The following is a 16,683-nucleotide window of genomic DNA, read 5'->3' as shown; positions in this document are numbered from 1 at the left end:
TAGGAGACCGAAGGAATTGCTAAATAAAACACTCCATTTCCGCTCACTCACTACAAAACAGTCCTTTTTTTTCTGCCCTGACTGGTTTTTTTCTTCCGTTCCTTCATAACCAAATGTCTTCACTGTTTTGTTGTCCAGCTCAGTAGTAGCTCCCGAGCGACAAGCCGCCGTTGTCGTAATTTCTCATTCCGGGAAGATCTCCGGACCCATGGGAATTCCGCGTGCCATGAACAGGAGCCTATCTACCGCCCTTCTGCATCTTAGTGATTTCCGTCTGGTACCGAATCTTAAAGCCGTTGCACAGCGCTCTCATATCAGGGTAAGCCTGCTTGAGCAGCTCGAAACCGCCGGGAATGACACGGACCGGCCACGAGTTGACACGCGATGAGCGACTGGCCTTGAAGCAGAGCCAGAAGTAGCCGGGGTGCTTAGGGTCGATGCAGAAAGCGTAGTCGGAGCGGTCGGGGTTGGCCTCCATATACGTGGTGAGCCATTTCTCTGCAGTGAATGTCAGTCATGCTCTCAGCTACGAAGTCCATAGACCGCAGAAAAACTTACCGAGATCCGTCTTGGACCGCTTCTCAAACTTTTTATGCTGCATCATCTCGTCCACCTTCCTTGACATAGCCTCTATGTGCTCATGGATCAATTCGTCCAAATCTTTGTAAGTGAATTTGCCGCCGACCCTGAGCAGCTTGCCGACGGAGAACTCGGTCTCCTTTTGGAGCTCAAGGACATCGACGTGCTGAAAGACACCATCGGCGACCTTCCAGGTGATAGCTAGATGATCATTACCCTTTGAGGAGGGACGAATAATAACCTCACCAGCGGCCTGGGTGCCGAGCCATTGCTCTGCCTCTAAACCGTTGAAAGGCTTGAACAGAGGGTGCTTGATGACTCGCTGGGTGCGGCCAGTACTCTTGTCCTTTTCGCGGAGCTCCTCCCTGTCCGCCGCCTCCAGCCTCTCGTCCCACTGCCCATGGCCATGGTACAGCGGGCGCTTATACGGTCGTTTGACCTCGGCATCTCTCGCAGAGAGCTTGGCAAGAAAGTCTTTGTAATTTATCTCGAGAACCTTGGCCTGCACCGTCTGCCCATTTGTCAAAAGACCCCTGACCCGTACGCCGTCGGGACCATCGTGTGACTCGATGCGGCCCTCTATGCCGCAGTCCAGTTTGACGATGGCGAAATCGTCTTTAACTACGCGTACGTTGACAGGGATGATCATGCCTTGAGCAAGAGTATCCTTCGTCTCACCGGTGAACATGGTGAAGATATCGTGAGGTCCAAGAGGTGCAAAGTTGCGGCGTAACTCTTCGTATGGCGCCTGAAGCTCAGCGCGGATGGTTTCAAGTGTGGCACGCTTCCTCTGGCTGTAGTTCCGTTCGAGTTGCTCTGCGTATTCCTCCAGGATGAGTTCGTTAACCTTCTCCTGTTCGTCTTCCTTGAACAGCTTGCGGACAATAGCCCCTGGACCGTTGTGATCAGTCTCCGCCTTAACATCTTCCTCGTCAAGTTCCAAAGCGTCAGCTGCCATCTTGCGGCCCAGCTCGTAATCCTCGGGATGAACACGAGTGTTGTCGAGAGGGTCTGAGGTGGGATTCGTTGCGTCGTAGTCGATGAACAGAAAGCTGGCGCAGTTGTTCCACACTCTGGGGCCCACCACCGGAAGCTTTCCGCTGTCGGGGTCGCCGACAAGCTCGTCTCTGCTGCTGACGGCTCCGCCGTTTGCATTGATGGCTTTGATAACACTCGTGGCTTTTCGGGGACCGAGACCCGCGACATACGGTAGCAGGTTAGCCGTATAGGAGTCGCCCACGGCCTCGTTGATATTTACACCGCAGAGGTTGACCATGTCGACCATTGCCGACTCAAGGTGCTTGAGCAACTTCTCTTGGGGCAGCAGGTTTTGACAGGGATGGAAAGCCAGGGAAGTGACGTCCTTTCCGAGGGCTGCATACTCCTTGAGCGGGTTCTGCATGTAGTGAGCCAAGGCAATGCAGTATCTTGTGAGGGAACTGAGGGTAGGGTGCTCGGCGACTGCTCGAGGACTGTCCTTGTATAGACGAGCCACTTCGTCATTCACGACAATGACTTCGAGCGGCTCGGTGCGGTACTCGCCAAGCTCAGGGTCATCGAACTCGGGCCCCATCAGGCCCTTCTCGCTGATCAAGCTCTCCAAGTCTCTGACGAGCTTCTGGGTATCGGCGGACCACCCGCTCACACCAATGGCATCAGGGCGGCGTCTATTGACAATCTCAACAAACTCTTCACGAGCACGTTCGTCACGAGCCAGATTGCCCAGTTTGCCCTGCTCAATGACCCGGCCGTCTTCCTCAACCGAGGCCCAACATGTGGGGTCACGAGCTGGATCCGCCATGCCGTTGGACAAAGTGATGATGCGAGGCACCGTGCCCAGAATCATGCCCTTGGGTTTGTACGGTGCTTGGTCGAGCCTCTTGGAGTATTCCTCACGGCAGGTTTTGAGGACCTCCTCCTGGCAGGCAGTGCGAAGCGACTCCTTGACACCCTTGGCGATAATCTTGGACAAACGGGGGACGACAAGGTCGAGGACCTTTTGGCGTTCCTCGTTCCATCGATCAGCGAGCTCACTGTAGTTGTCTGAGATGAACTCCTGGCGCAATTGACGCTTGAACCCATCGTCGTTCTCCAATGTAAGTTTGACCTCAATGAGGCCTTCCTCTTCAGCCTTCATCATCTTGAGATATAGATCCGGCTGGCGAGCGACATCGGCAATGGTTTGATTGATGAGATATTTGACCTCATAGAACGGGTGCGATTCATCAATCTTCTTCAAGCCCTTCTCTGTCCGACGACAACTGATCTCGCCCATTTGATAAAAGTTGACCCTGAAATGCTTGCGCATACGAGGGTTGACGAAGAGTTCTTCTGCGTACATTTGGCGAGCAGCGTACATGACTGTATCGCCAGTTTGAAACTCCTCATCGGTAAGAGAGTCCGCAAGATCGTCTGGAAGTTGGCTGTCGTCGTCGGCCCAAACCTTGTTCCCTTCGCGAAGCGTGTTTTGGGCGAACCGATCCGGAGTGATACCGTAAGCGCGGACGAAACCGAAGGCCTTGCTCCGCCTGACTCTGTCGAAAAGATTTGATTTTGAGCCTGGGCGCTTCATCTGACTACCATTGCCGTTGATCGAGGACATATCCTTGAGCTCGGAGGCGTACTGGAAATGAAGGTAGTCTTGAAGGTCTTGCAGTTCCTCCATTGTTGCAGCCTGAGGAATCATGTCCTCGAGCACGGCGTCCTTGAAGCTCGAAGTCGACTTGAGGTTCTCGAGCGTCTTCTCCAGAGCATTCCGCTTCTCGATGAGTGACCGGAACTTGATGTCGAGTTCTAGGATGCGCCACAGATCGTCCTGGGTGAGCAATTTGTCTGCACTGACAATCCACTCAGGGGCGTCAGGATCATCGCGGTGGTCTGGGTTTTTCGTCTTCTTCGCGTGAATCAGATAGTCCTTGCGATGCTGGAAAACATAGGGGACCTCTACGTCATCGACGACGAAGAACTCCAGAACCTTGCCGATGGCCTTAGTGAAAGGTCCATGCAGCTCGGATTGAAGTAGCTTTTTGGGCCACATCAGGCCCGCAATCCACCGAGCCTCTTCCTTGAATTGCTCAGCGCTGATTTGCAAATGCTTGAAGGGCTTCCGATCCAGCTGGAACCTTTCAGGCTCGTCCGTAAACCGGATCTGGTTGTCCTCGTCGGTCAAGAGCTTCTCCTTGAGTTGCGACGGCTCGAAGACATCTTTGAGCTCAATGACCTGCTCCTCGCGCTCACGATCTTCTTCTTCGTCCTCCATCTGAAGAGCCCAGTCATAGTCTTCTCCGTTTCCGAAGATGGCCTCCATATCCTCCAAAGCGTCTTTATCAAGACCAGCGGTATCGACGACACCTCCCACCCCCTTGTCACGAGGTCGGGCAACCTCGGCATCTTCAAGTTGGCGCGCGCGTTCGTCTTCGTCCTCCGGGTAGTCTTCTTCAATAAAGTCGTCGAATTCATCGGCTTGGGATCGGTAGTTGGAGCGGTTGTAGGGTCGAGACTCGTTGGCTTCTTCATCGTCATCGGAAAACATGTCCTCCAAGCCGCGTCGCTCCGGGCCACGGTCATCTTCGTCGCGATGGCCCCGTTTGAGACGCTTGAACTTAGGCTACAGTGTACATTAGCAAGATGTCTTAAAGTTCGCTTCCATGATATCGTACCTGTGTGGGCGCACGGCGTTCGATTTGTTCTCCGATTAGCTCCAAATCATCCTCATCTAGCTGCTCTTCCTCTTCTCTGTCGCGGTGCTCTCGTTTTCGCTTTCGCTCGTGGGCATCCTCGTCCTCGCCTTCTTCCTCTTCTTCGTCCTCATCGACGATGAATCCTTCGCGAATCTGCAAGTGTCAGAATAGTGCGTCACAAAATCGACATTGGAAAATATTGCCTACTTTACGCGCCTCCTCCTCGTCTTCGTCGTCCTCTTCCTCTTCAGAAGAATCCTCCGGAGCCGCATTCCTTCTGCGCGAAGAAACCACGTCTTCGTCTATGGACTCCTCATCCTCATCGTCGATCTCGGCCTCGCCATCGACGAAATCTCGCATTGAGTTGCTCATCTTCAAGTAGCCAGGAGTGCAGGTCGCAGCGCGTGTTGAAAGTCACGTCGTGTCCGATAGGGATCTTGGGGGCGCGTTGTGCTGGCTGGCGTCAACCGGCCAGACTTAAACCCGAAAACAGAAATAGAACCCCACGTCTGTTTAATCGAAGTCGGGACGTGGTTCCGAGATGATCGAAGAAAATGTATGTGGCCAAAAGTTGACAGAAGGCGTCCTAGCCCAGGCAAATTTCAGTCGCCGCTGCTCAGGCTTGCGCTGGAATAATTGAGAGCTTGGACCCCCCTAAGTTGCTCCAGCGCGCCTTCTAAGTCAAGGACCCAGGCTTCAGCCTCGTCTGGCTGCTCAGCCCTACTGAGGCTGGTGAGGGGGTTGATCCGTCCACGGAGGCCAAAAGACTTATCTTATCGGTTTATCCGATGTCATATATTTCACGTGCAACCAGCTTTGATTCCCCATCCCTTGCTCGCTATCGTGAATCCCAGATTTCCGAAAACTAGCTACCCCAGGCTCACTTACCCACATCCCGCCGCTCAAGGACCTCATTCATGACTCTACTGGATACTGCACCCAGGACTAGGGTCACAGCGTTGCGACTTGCAAAAAAACGAGCCGTGCTTATCAACCCACTAAGGAGGAAGGTACTTAAGTCAGCAGCTCGTGCTTCTCTTAACAGGTAGCAGCATGCATTGCTGGAGAGGCACTAGGCTGTTATCGGCACCGCCAGTAGTGAGGGTTCCAAAAACGAAGCTGCCTTGGGTCGGCTGTATGCTTCGGTACGAGACTGCTGACTTGGATCTCCTGCTTCAGCCCGGCCCATGCCGACCACGAATCCAAGCATGCCCATCAGAAGGAGGGGACAACACAATAGAGGATAAGTACCCGATGCATCCCCCCCTGTGATGCTGTTTCGAGTTCGAGATTAGAAGTATAGCCAAAAGGGAGTCGAATAGGAGCACCTCATGGTTTTCTACTAAAATTTTGTCCATCAACATGACACAGGCAAGGGGGTCGCAGGGAAGGAAGCGCTTTTACAACACCAAGTAGTACGCCACAGATCCATTATGCGGCGACTAGCTGGCAACTTTCGCGCTTGGACAGCCATCTATCTGGAGCCTGTCAGGAAGCAGACAAGACAAGGCACACAGGCATGCAATGATGCTAATTGATTTGGGGTGTGAGAAACCAATGGGGGCGGGCGGCAAGACGCTGAGACACCAGGCCGTTTTGCGATTCAAGGCCCTGGTGTAAGGACAAAGTGGGATTTCTTCAGTGCCTCACCAGCGTTGACCCAAATGCCGAGGTTGCCTCATGACACACAGTGTGGCAGTCCTCGGCTTACATGAGGCGTAAAGACGACGCCCAGATCCCCTGCCGGCGGGCCAGGCTCTGGAGTGATGGGTCATGAGTGTGATGGAGACGGCGATTCGATTGGACTCGATTGTTGTGTGAAGGAGAGTGAAGCCCGAAGGATGGGCGATCATTGATGGACACTGACAAGAACGGACGAGGAACACTTCTATTCTTAGACGAGAGACAGGGCGCGCGTGTATCTCATAGGCGCTTTGGGCTGTGTCCAGGTACACTAATACTATGTTGTATGGATGACAGAATTTTCTCCTTTTGCTCCCTGCCAAATTATTGCATTGGCGGTTGTCGGACCAGGAGAGAACGGCATGTTGAAGAGACAGGCGGCATTAGTGCTGTTCACGTCGTTGGGGTTGTTTCTCAGGTGTCTCGAACCTACCCGTGCTAAGCGATAGATCAAAAGGCCAAGTCTGGTCGTTGAAGAGTCGAGGTGAAGCGGTGCCCGGCTCGACTTGCAAGAGAATAAGATGAAGCGATGGACTGTGCTGACTCTGTACAGCTGAAATCTCGGGCAGGTAGGTGTCAGTGGCCATGAAGTAGGATAGGAGGCCCTTCCCTGACTTCTCCCGAGGCCCCTGGCACCTGGCTCCCTGGTCTCGACAAGGTTGAGAGATCCATTCCCATCCCACCTCGTCGCTCAGTCGTGGACTCGTGGATCGTACCTCAGTCGTTGCTGGCTCCACGGAACTGCAGGGTCCCCTAGGAATTCAGGCGGTTTGCTGCTACTGTGGCTCTAAAACGTGCGTCAAGTCACCTTTATTCCGTACTCCGGAGCTGGGTCTCGACGTTTTTCAAACACTGGCCCCGTCTAGCGCCTCTGACCCGTTTGGATCTTGTCGCTTTGTCCAGATCTTGGCACGACTTTTCTATCGTACTCGAGGAACGAAAGAGAACCATTTTCTTCCAGTCAGTCGAAGGCGAAAATAAGACCAACTCCGTCTGAAAGGACAGGAAAAGGGGAAGGATAAGAAGAAAAGCCCAGTTCCTACTGGCGCTGTCGCCGGCGCGGGGATTGGTACCTGAAGCCAACCCCCCGGGGATGCCCAGGTTCAGGTCTCGAACAAGAAATACGGATACAGCAAGCCGCCTTTAGATCCGAAACCATTTCTGAGCCCTCATTTGTTGACTTGATGTGCTGGAGACCTGTGTCTTGACACTAGACCGGACGGGACCGGACTGGACCGTGGCTCTGGTGGGCTGCTCTGGCTACACCTGGGCTCCTGACACAATGTACCATCCTCCTGGTGGGTGGGTGTGTGTGCTGGCCGTGTCAAAGTGAAAGCGAACCTTTGTTTGACCCGACCGACACCACTCTCTTCCTCACCTCTTACCTTCCGCACCTGGTTTTTCTGCTTCTTCTGCTCGGCCATGTACTAGGTTGTGTGGCCACTCTATCCGTACTTCTAAACCCCCTCTTCCCCCTCCTCTCCTCTTTTCAACATCCCGTCCCGACCCACGTATCACCGATTTACTGATCGAGAGCAACCTCATTTACTTCCACCAGGCTTTCTCATTTACTCCTATCCAGCAACACGGAGCACGTTGCCTATTTCTTGCTCGTTTGCCCCTCCCCCCTCGCCCATTCTCGGAGTCGCCTCCCTACCTCCTTACCTCCCAACCCCACCTTGGCCGAAACGGGGACACCATCGAGAACAATCACACCGATAAATTTCGAGCCATCCTAACGCCCCTCTTGGCCCCCTTTCCTGCAGCCACTTGTCGACCTCGGATACTGTCCATCACTTCATCGCCAGATACTAAAACTCGCCTCGGACCTCGTCGGCACGCAAGTCGCTCTACACTCACACACTGACCTCAGTACTCTCGACCATTCGCACCTTGCCCTCGCCCCCCTTCTTCGCCGACCAGCGCCGATAGTCGCGACTTCAGTGGCAATCCGGATTGCTATACCGATCAGGCGGAGCGACTACTATCTTGTATCTTCCTCCAGCCAGTGTTCAGCCTCCTCTGCGATATAACCACTGCGCAGCACGCATCCGTCACGACTGCCGACGACTTGGAAATCAGAGACAGCAGACACAGTTCTAGATACGGCGCGGGAAAACACTTCTTCGGGGAGCATACAACTTTCCTCGACCGGCCAGCAAGGTATGACAGCGACCTCTTAGTCGTCGGAATTGCTGGTGTACTTCAGCTTCACTTTCGGTTCGTTTTATTTCCACTCTCCGAGCGAGAATCCGTAGCCCAACATGGCCGATCCTTTTGCGCCTCGATCTATGAAGCGCAAGAACGTCAAGGGTCTCGCTTTGACGCCTGCTGCGCCCAAGCCGCCCCCAACCGCTGAGACCAGCAGAGCTGGATACGATCCTCGCGATAAGGATGGTGGGGACCAGTCGGCGCAGTTGGAAATTGGCATCGAGTACAAGCTGGACCTGCGACCAGAGGACCTCGAGATTCTGAAGGAGCTTGGCTCAGGAAATGGAGGCACCGTCAGCAAAGTCAGGCATGTTTTGACTGGAACCGTTATGGCACGCAAGGTCAGTGGTCTCATTGAATACATGTATGAACTCGACATTGACCGATTCTAGGTTATCCACGTGGAAGCCAAGAAAGAGATGCGTAAGCGCATTGTTCGTGAGCTCCAGATCATGCATGGTTGCTCGTCCGAGTATATTGTCAACTTCTACGGCGCTTTCCTGAACGATCACAACGATGTCATCATGTGTATGGAATATATGGACGTCGGGTAAGTTTGGCTTTGTTTCAAATGGCCTTGCAATCTAATATTAATTCGTATGCAGTGCCCTTGATCGAGTTTCGAAGGTCTTTGGCCCGGTTCGAGTCGATGTGCTGGGCAAAATCGCAGTGGCGACGCTGGGAGGTCTGACCTACCTCTACTCGAAGCACCACATTATGCACCGGGATATCAAGCCGTCCAACATCCTTGTCAACTCCAGAGGAAGCATCAAGCTGTGCGACTTTGGCGTTTCTGGTGAACTTATCAACTCCGTTGCAGATACCTTTGTCGGAACATCGACATACATGGCCCCCGAGCGAATTCAGGGTGAGAAGTACACAGTCAAGTCGGATGTCTGGAGTTTCGGTCTCACCATAATGGAGATGGCTATTGGAAAGTTTCCTTTCAACGCGAGCGAGCAACTTTCGGACGGCGAGTGTGCACCGGCAGGTATTCTGGATCTTCTGCAGCAAATCGTACACGAGCCCGCGCCGAGACTACCAAAGAGCGATGCATTTCCCTCAATCTTGGAAGACATGATTCAAAAGTGTCTGTCAAAGGTTCCCGACGAACGGCCGACTCCCCAGGAACTTTTTGTAAGTCTAAAGCCAAACATAATAACCTGAATCCTTCCGTTGACATTTACCCTGTAGGACCGTGACCCGTTTGTCCAAGCTGCCAAGAGAACACCGGTCGACTTGAGAGAATGGGCTGTCGGAATGATGGAGAGAGACAACCGCAAGTCTCATTTGGCACCTCAACTGTCACCGGCCACTCGCGATCTCCTGAATTCGAGCGACTCTCCGACCTACCACGGCGGGTCTGGAAATGATCGATCCCTCGACACGCCGACTTCGGGAGAGATCCCCATTGCGGGCGCTGGCATCATCTCTCCGCGAGAACCCGTTAGCCACTCTAATCGCTCCCCCACTCGAAACGGGCTCAACACCATGAGCAGTCGACAGCCGGGTGGGCATCCTGGCATGGGACAGAGGATTGTTACAACCAATTCGATCCCAAAAGCTGGCGAGTATCCGAACAGCGCAGGGCCCGTGAGCGCCAACGCTGCTTCCTTCAGCCTGCCTGTTCGCCCGGCACCTGGCGGCCCCCTGCCGCCGGCCCCTCCACGTAAGAGCACTCCTGACGACCCAAGACGCGAGAACAGGCGACAGGCAACCTTTGGTATGCCCCCGGCACCCAGGAGCTACGCGAGCGATGTGTACAATGGTACCTCCAACTAGTCGCAGGAGGGCTTCAACTATACACAAAGCGATGTGCCTCAGCCATACCAAGAAACAGCACCGCATAATAGAGCACTGGGCCGCGCTGTTTCGCTCCAACAACCAGAGTTATCTTTCGATCCAGGACCGAGGACCTACAATTTGTCTGCGCAGACAGCTTTTCGGCCCGCATATGATAATCCAGCGGAACGCGCGATCGCGTCAGCCCCGATCTACCCGTCTCAGCGGGTACCGGCACTCGATATCAGAAGCCGTAGAAAGTGTCGCGCAGACAATATTGCTGGTTTGGAAGACCCTTTTATCTAGAAACAACCCAAAGACTGTCGGACTTCTATATCACCGCGAAGGCCCAACTGCCGGGCAGGTGGCCTGCCCACAGTAAAGTTTTCTTCGCTCTCTTCATCGGCATCATTCGGCGTATGCATGATATCATCCTGTCTCTTGCAAATATGGGCGTCATGAAGTTGCCGATGGTTAAGCCATTTTGCTGGCTTGGACAGAATGACCTTGATCAGCTGGGGCCAGGACGGTATGGATTTTGTCGCAAAAGGGCCACCCATGTAAGGGACCACGTATCTGGCATGCTTGGAGGACGGATTTCATTGGAGGCGTACTCTACTCTCTAGACAAAGTGATGAACGCTTGGGCATTCATTGTGCATTTCCTACCCTGTGTGACCTTTCATTGCTGCCCGAGGACGTGTCATTGAGATGACTGACCAGCCAAGGATTGTATAAGTCAGTAGAAAGCCGTCTGGAAAGCACCACCCGAATACTGCTTTTTCACGTTGAAAACGCCAACTCTCTGCCACTGAACCCCTCTTCGAGAATGGGGATCAGCTCGTCCAGCCGATGAATCACCAAATCAGTGTGCTCATGGTCAGCCAGATGCAGATTCACGTCGTTGGCAAGCAACACCGTCGCCGCGCCAGCCCTTCGGCCCGCCGTCATGTCGTCGATGGAGTCTCCAACCATGATCAACTCGCTAGCATCGCCTAGGGGGCCTTCGGCTCCAGGTGCAATTCCGCTTCTAGGCTCCCGATCTGCCTCTGACTTTGCCGGCTTGACCAGTCCCCAGGTCCGAGCGATATGGAGAATACCGGCTGGATCGGGTTTGGGTGGGCGGAAGTCACGTGTGACGACGGGCTCGAAGAGCGAGCCCTCGAGGAACTTGCCGAGCAGATGGGCGACAGGGGCGTCGAAGTTGCGGGTGCAGATGCCTTTGCGCACACCGCGGCTGTCGAGGTAGGACATGAGTTCGGTGAGACCCGGCTGAGCAACCTGGGAAGCCATTGCGGTACGCTCAATCTGGCGGATGGATTCCATGGCCGTCTCCTGAGCCTCCTTTGTGGGGAGGGCGTAGATGTGGTCGAGGATGTCGATGGATTTGGTGATGCCGAGTGCCTGGCGCATCTCACTAAACATATAGTTTTGGGGCTCACTGAATCTTGGTCAGTAAAGTGCAGAGAGCACTGGGAGCTTGCCTGGGCATCAAGGCCTAGATGGGCCTTTCATGTGCCAGATGCTTGTCGAAGGAGACGGGAGGGTCTGGAGTCGACTCGAGCAAAGGCCGCATTTCTCGGTTGAGACCGGAGAAAACATGAGGCTGATTCACTACAGACAGTCGGGATTCAAACATACCATAATGTCCCGTCCACGTCAAAGACAATGCCCTTCAGTCGGGGTGCGTTTGAGTTGGGTGCAGCGCCAGGCTTCAGCGGAGCAAACCGGCGGGGAGCTGCCGTCATACTTGAAATAAACCTCTTCATAAAAAAGCTGTGTTGTCACCGACGGCTTATGACGGCCAAAGATTGGGAAGGGAAAGATCTATGTGCCTTGGTTTCGGAACATTGTTGGCCGACTGGGGGGGTTTTTTTTTTGGGCAATGTTATTTAGAGAAGTCGACATGAGTATTTAAACTCTCTTAAGCCGAATCGAGAATGACGATTGTGAGGACAGTGCCGGTATAGTTGGGCGGGTGTTTTTACACAGTCCTGATCCCGTCATTGGGCAGGTGGAATCTTCTCAAAGGTGAGAGAAGGTCTGGGTCTGGGTGGGGTGGAGGAGAGCTTTCTCATTCCATGCGACGTGCCCAACCTCTACTCAATAGTACAGAACTCTAGATCAGCAGTAACCGTTGCGCGCATGACCGGCCGTTGAGTTTCTTGTCTAGACACCCTGCAGCTGGCAATAGGGCCTGATAGTGTTGATTGAAGCAGCAGTCATTTTCTTGGGAAGATTGAACTTCACATGGCTTACATCCAATAAACCTAGACGCTGCCGCCACACGTTCATCCCTCTTACATACCTACCCTACCTGTATTACGTTATACACAGACCTACCTACCTACCACCTACCTACCTACCTACCTACCTAGTAGAGACAGCTCCCGCAAAGCTCCCTTGTCGAGAGCGCGTCTTCATCCCACGGTTGCTCCAACACGGCTAACGGCTGGGTGCGGCGGAACACCAGACCGTGATGAGCTCGTCGAACGGCAGCCAGTGGCCACCTAGGCGGCCGTCGAAACGGAGCGTGAGTGATGTGATGTTGGGACTAGAAGTGCGCTTGCCGAGATCCTTAGCTAACGCGCGATGCTATTGCAGAAGCTCCGAAATGGCACTTTCATCGTCCCGGGCACCGGCGAACGCAGCCGCCGTCAATTTTCCCTTCGCGGATCGAGCATCGAGATACCCCAGCCCGAGGTGAACGGATACCGATCCCTGTTGACCGCCGAGTCCGCGGGCGAGTCCATTGATGTGGTTAAACATAACATCAAGGCCACCGCCCTACACTTCTGGGATTGGCTCCTGTCCCCGGCAGGGAAGGGCGTGGTGAAATGCACCGTCGCATACTTGCTGGGAAGCATGGCGACGTTCCTCTCGCCCATTTCGACCTTTCTGGGCAAGCCCGATGGAAAGCACGTTGTCGCGACGTTGACGGTCTATTTCCACGCCAGTCGCACGTGGGGTTCCATGGTTGAGGCTGTCGCCATCGCCACCATCGCCGTTCTGTATGCAGAACTTGTGTCCGTGCTCGCCATGGCCTTCTCTGTCGTTGTCGGAGGGCAGCTCGGTCTCATTCCGTTGTCGCACGTTCTCATCTTGACGTTTTGCATCGGTGGCGGCATGGGCTTCATCGGATGGGTGAAGCAAAGGCTGAACAATCCACTGGTCAACGTGGGCTGCACGCTGTCCTCAATCGCCATCATCGCCGTGATCACTAGAGAGGAGGCCATCCATGAGGGGCATTTTTCCGAGGCCAAGATTGTGCAAGTCCTGAAGATGCTGGTCATGGGTATCACCATCACCGCAACAGTCAATTTCCTCATATGGAGGGTATCGGCGAGGGCGCTTCTGCGCGCCTCCATGAATTCTGCCGCCGTCTCGCTTGCGGATATGCTGTCCATGATCACGCGCGGCTTTCTGAACGGCTCCGAAAGCGAGATCATGTCGGGTGATTTTTCTCAGGTTGCGAGACTGTACAAAACCACGTACGGTAAGATGACGAAGAGTCTTAGAGAGTCCAAACTGGAGCACTGGGTCCTGGGTCGCGAGAAAATTTACAACCTAGAAAAGGCCCTGGTGAAATCGCTCGAGTCACTTTCGCAGGCTATAGGAGGCCTGAGGAGTGCTGCCAACACGCAGTTCACCCTACTTAAGGAAATGCCGCAGGACCCCATGGCCGGACAGTTGTCTCCTGGGAGCACAGTGTTCTCTCCGACGCTATCTCGTGCTATGTCTCAATATCTTAAGGGGGCTCGAGACCGGTTTGCGACCTTGGCATCAATTGAGGAGGACGACGAGATCGACGATTTCGACAGCCATCCAAGCCCTGAGGAAACGCCAGATGAGCCGCCGGCGCCGCTACCCACGTTCCGATCGCCCTCAGAGATCTTTGAGCTCTTCATAGCGCTGCTGGGCCCCTCGATGAAATCTTTGGCATACACCCTCTCAGAAATCCTGAGGGAACAAGCTTTCGCCAAGGGGGCAGATTCTACGATAACAGTCAACCCTCACTTCAAGCACAGCTTGCAGGATGCCATGGCGTTGTACAGCAATGCGAGGACCCATGCCTTGCAAGAGCTTTACAATAGTATCGAACTGGGCAGAGCAAGATCGGAGAAGATTCAGGCAGATATCGAAGAGGTCGCCGCCGCCTGCGGACACTTCAGTTTCAGTCTGCAGCATGTCGCCGAGGACATTGATGCTTATCTGACAGCTCTGGAAGACTTGAAGTACGCCCGCGAGACGGGTTCCCGCAGCTGGAACTGGCTCAGGATCTGGAATTACTTTTCATCGCCCACAAAACCCAGGCAAGCTGATCCTAATAACTTGGACACCGAGCGCTTGTTGCAACAGCCAATGGAACCCACCGAGCAACCTGTGCGCCCCATCAGGAAGTCGGCCTTGCCGAGAGGAATTCCAGATACCATGATCAAGCAAAGGGATACCTTCAGCTGGAACGCCGCGCCCAATGCAAGTACCATCATGAGGTTTATGTCGCAGCAGCTTCTTAGATGTCTGAGAGTCTTAGCCCGCGATGATAGTAAGTGGACGGGAGTCCGATCAGCCGTTTAAACGTAGTTAACAGATGTTGTACAGTTCGATTCGGTGTTAAAGTAGGCTTCGGTGCCATGGTGTGGGCAGCCTGTGCCTTCATTCCGGCAACAAGACCGACGTATCAACACTGGCGAGGCGAGTGGGGCTTGCTTTCTTTCATGATTGTCGCGTCCATGACGGTGGGAGCGGCCAACACCACCGGAACTGCGAGGTTCATCGGCACGATTGCTGGGGTCACCTTTGCTCTCACAGCCTGGGTCATCAGCCAAGGAAATGGCGTGGTCCTCGCGTTATTGGGCTGGATGGTCAGCTTTTTCAGTTTCTACATGATGTTGGTCAAGAACAACGCTCCCTTCGGCAGGATTACGCTTCTTGCATGGAACGTCACTGTTCTCTATGCATATTCGTTGTCGCAAAAGGTGGATGATGACGACGACGACGAGGGCGGTTCTAATCCTCTCATGTTTGAAATCTGCTACCACAGATTCGTTGCCGTCTCGCTGGGAATCCTCTGGGGCATCTTCGTGTGCCGGGCGATCTGGCCCATCTCAGGCAGGAAGAAGTTCAAGGAGGGTCTATCAGTGCTTTATCTCCAGCTGGGACTCATCTGGAAAAGAGGTCCGCTGGCTATACTTCTGAGGAGCGACAACACAAGGTCGTATATGAAGGCAGGCGAAGAACAAGCGCTGCAGCGCTATGGTAAGTAGCCGCCTATAACGCCAGGACCTAACCACGCTAACACATGGCCCAGCCTTCAAACTCGAAGCTTTGCGTAACTCGGCAAAGAGCGAATTCGAACTTCGCGGCCCCTTTCCCGATGCCGCCTACGCCCGCATCATGCAATCCACCGGCAAGATACTGGATGGTTTCCATGCCATGCGACTGGTGACCTCTAGAAGAGGTCAATTGTCCGCTGGTGAGAAGGCGCTGCTCGAATACACGGCGCCAGAGCGCGCACAGCTTTGCGACCGCATCTGCCACGTATTCCAAGTGCTCGCCAGTTCCATGATGCTCGAGTATCCGCTCACCGACGCGATTCCTTCGGTCGTGGGCAACAAGGACCGGTTGTTGGGCAAGATTTACCAGTTCCGCAAAGACCACCAGCCGCCGTCCCCTAGGATCGGAAACGGCGAGGGGGAGGAAGAATCGCAGGGCGACAGCAACGGATACAACATGCAGATTGCGAAGAACAACGTGGTCGTGGAGGAGAAGGACTACGCACTGTTGTACGCGTACACCCTGGTCACGGCCCAGGTCGCGCAGGAGCTGGAGTATGTGCAGAGGGAGATTGAGAACTTGTTTGGCGTGTTGAACACCGAGGCGCTGTTGCTGCAGTAGCTGGATGTGTGTTTGCACACGTGCGGGGGGACGGAGACTGACAAGAGACCCTCTCGAGGAAGATAGTGTGTTTGGTAATGTGGTCTCGGAAGCGGGGAGCAAAGACAAGAACGAAAAAAGAGTCGAGTGGGGGGACAAAACAGTCGTCCTTAACTGGTGTTGGATCAACTACATACAGACCAATGTCGACGAGTAAGGTGGATATATTTTTCCGGCCCTGGATTCACGATGTTTGAATCCTGCCTCCCCGTTTGGTGGGCTGGATGCGCGACAAATGAGCACGGGAGTCAACGCATACATACCTACTTACACACACACATACATACATACATACATACATACATACATCAACTAGTCGTAGTAGTCATTAAACATTGGTATGCGCCTTTTCTCTCGACCTGAACGTGATCTTTCGAGTCTGTCCTTTCAGATTGTCCGTAACGCGGCATGGAGCAGAAAATTGAAGCATGCAGGTCGCGCGGACGGGGGCCAAGTGATATATTCATGTCCAACTCTGGCGATATCACGCCGCAGTGTTGGGCGCTGGCGACGAGGCCCGGACGTTACGGGTTGCAAACTGTATCATTTGGAGGAGTTTCTGTTCTAGTTATACAACAAGGAGGAGTATCAAAGCCGGGTGTGGCCGCGGGGCGTTCCAGCTTGCCCAGTTATCATGACATACGGCAAAACAACCAACTTTTCCAAGGATCCGTCAAATCAGCATACAACCCAACAGACGTACGGTCTTATGCAAACGAAGATGTAGCTTCTCCGGCCTCCTCCTTCAAACTAACTGAAGAAACCCGTATCGACATCTCCTCATTGTCTAGTCGCTGTTGGATCGCACCCCA

The 16,683-nt window shown here is 53.9% G+C and overlaps 4 protein-coding genes across 4 annotated transcripts; 2 read left to right on the top strand and 2 right to left on the bottom strand.

Moving 5' to 3' along the window:
* Positions 1–238: 238 nt before the first annotated feature.
* Positions 239–4,631, bottom strand: CH63R_08979 (Transcription elongation factor SPT6; the record flags this gene model as incomplete). Its single annotated transcript, XM_018303953.1, has 4 exons — positions 239–498; positions 559–4,186; positions 4,239–4,412; positions 4,467–4,631. 4 exons carry the CDS (start codon positions 4,629–4,631, stop codon positions 239–241), a joined length of 4,227 nt encoding a protein of 1,408 aa, XP_018155976.1.
* A 3,575-nt stretch (positions 4,632–8,206) lies between these two features.
* On the top strand, positions 8,207–9,935 carry CH63R_08978 (Protein kinase byr1; the record flags this gene model as incomplete). Its single annotated transcript, XM_018303952.1, has 4 exons — positions 8,207–8,494; positions 8,546–8,703; positions 8,759–9,290; positions 9,348–9,935. The coding sequence occupies 4 exons, from the start codon at positions 8,207–8,209 to the stop codon at positions 9,933–9,935; spliced, it is 1,566 nt and encodes a 521-aa protein (XP_018155975.1).
* Positions 9,936–10,717: 782 nt separating this feature from the next.
* On the bottom strand, positions 10,718–11,703 carry CH63R_08977 (Haloacid dehalogenase-like hydrolase; the record flags this gene model as incomplete). The annotated part of the gene is made up of 2 exons (XM_018303951.1): positions 10,718–11,375; positions 11,576–11,703. The coding sequence occupies 2 exons, from the start codon at positions 11,701–11,703 to the stop codon at positions 10,718–10,720; spliced, it is 786 nt and encodes a 261-aa protein (XP_018155974.1).
* Positions 11,704–12,413: 710 nt separating this feature from the next.
* Positions 12,414–15,832, top strand: CH63R_08976 (Ribosomal protein L19; the record flags this gene model as incomplete). The annotated part of the gene is made up of 4 exons (XM_018303950.1): positions 12,414–12,467; positions 12,539–14,480; positions 14,537–15,193; positions 15,246–15,832. 4 exons carry the CDS (start codon positions 12,414–12,416, stop codon positions 15,830–15,832), a joined length of 3,240 nt encoding a protein of 1,079 aa, XP_018155973.1.
* Between the last annotated feature and the right edge of the window lie 851 nt (positions 15,833–16,683).

Source organism: Colletotrichum higginsianum, chromosome 6 (genome assembly GCF_001672515.1).
Source record: "Colletotrichum higginsianum IMI 349063 chromosome 6, whole genome shotgun sequence".
Classification (NCBI taxonomy): Eukaryota; Fungi; Ascomycota; class Sordariomycetes; order Glomerellales; family Glomerellaceae; genus Colletotrichum; species Colletotrichum higginsianum.
Note: the sequence above shows the minus strand (reverse complement) of the source record. Positions and strands in the feature narration are given on the sequence as shown.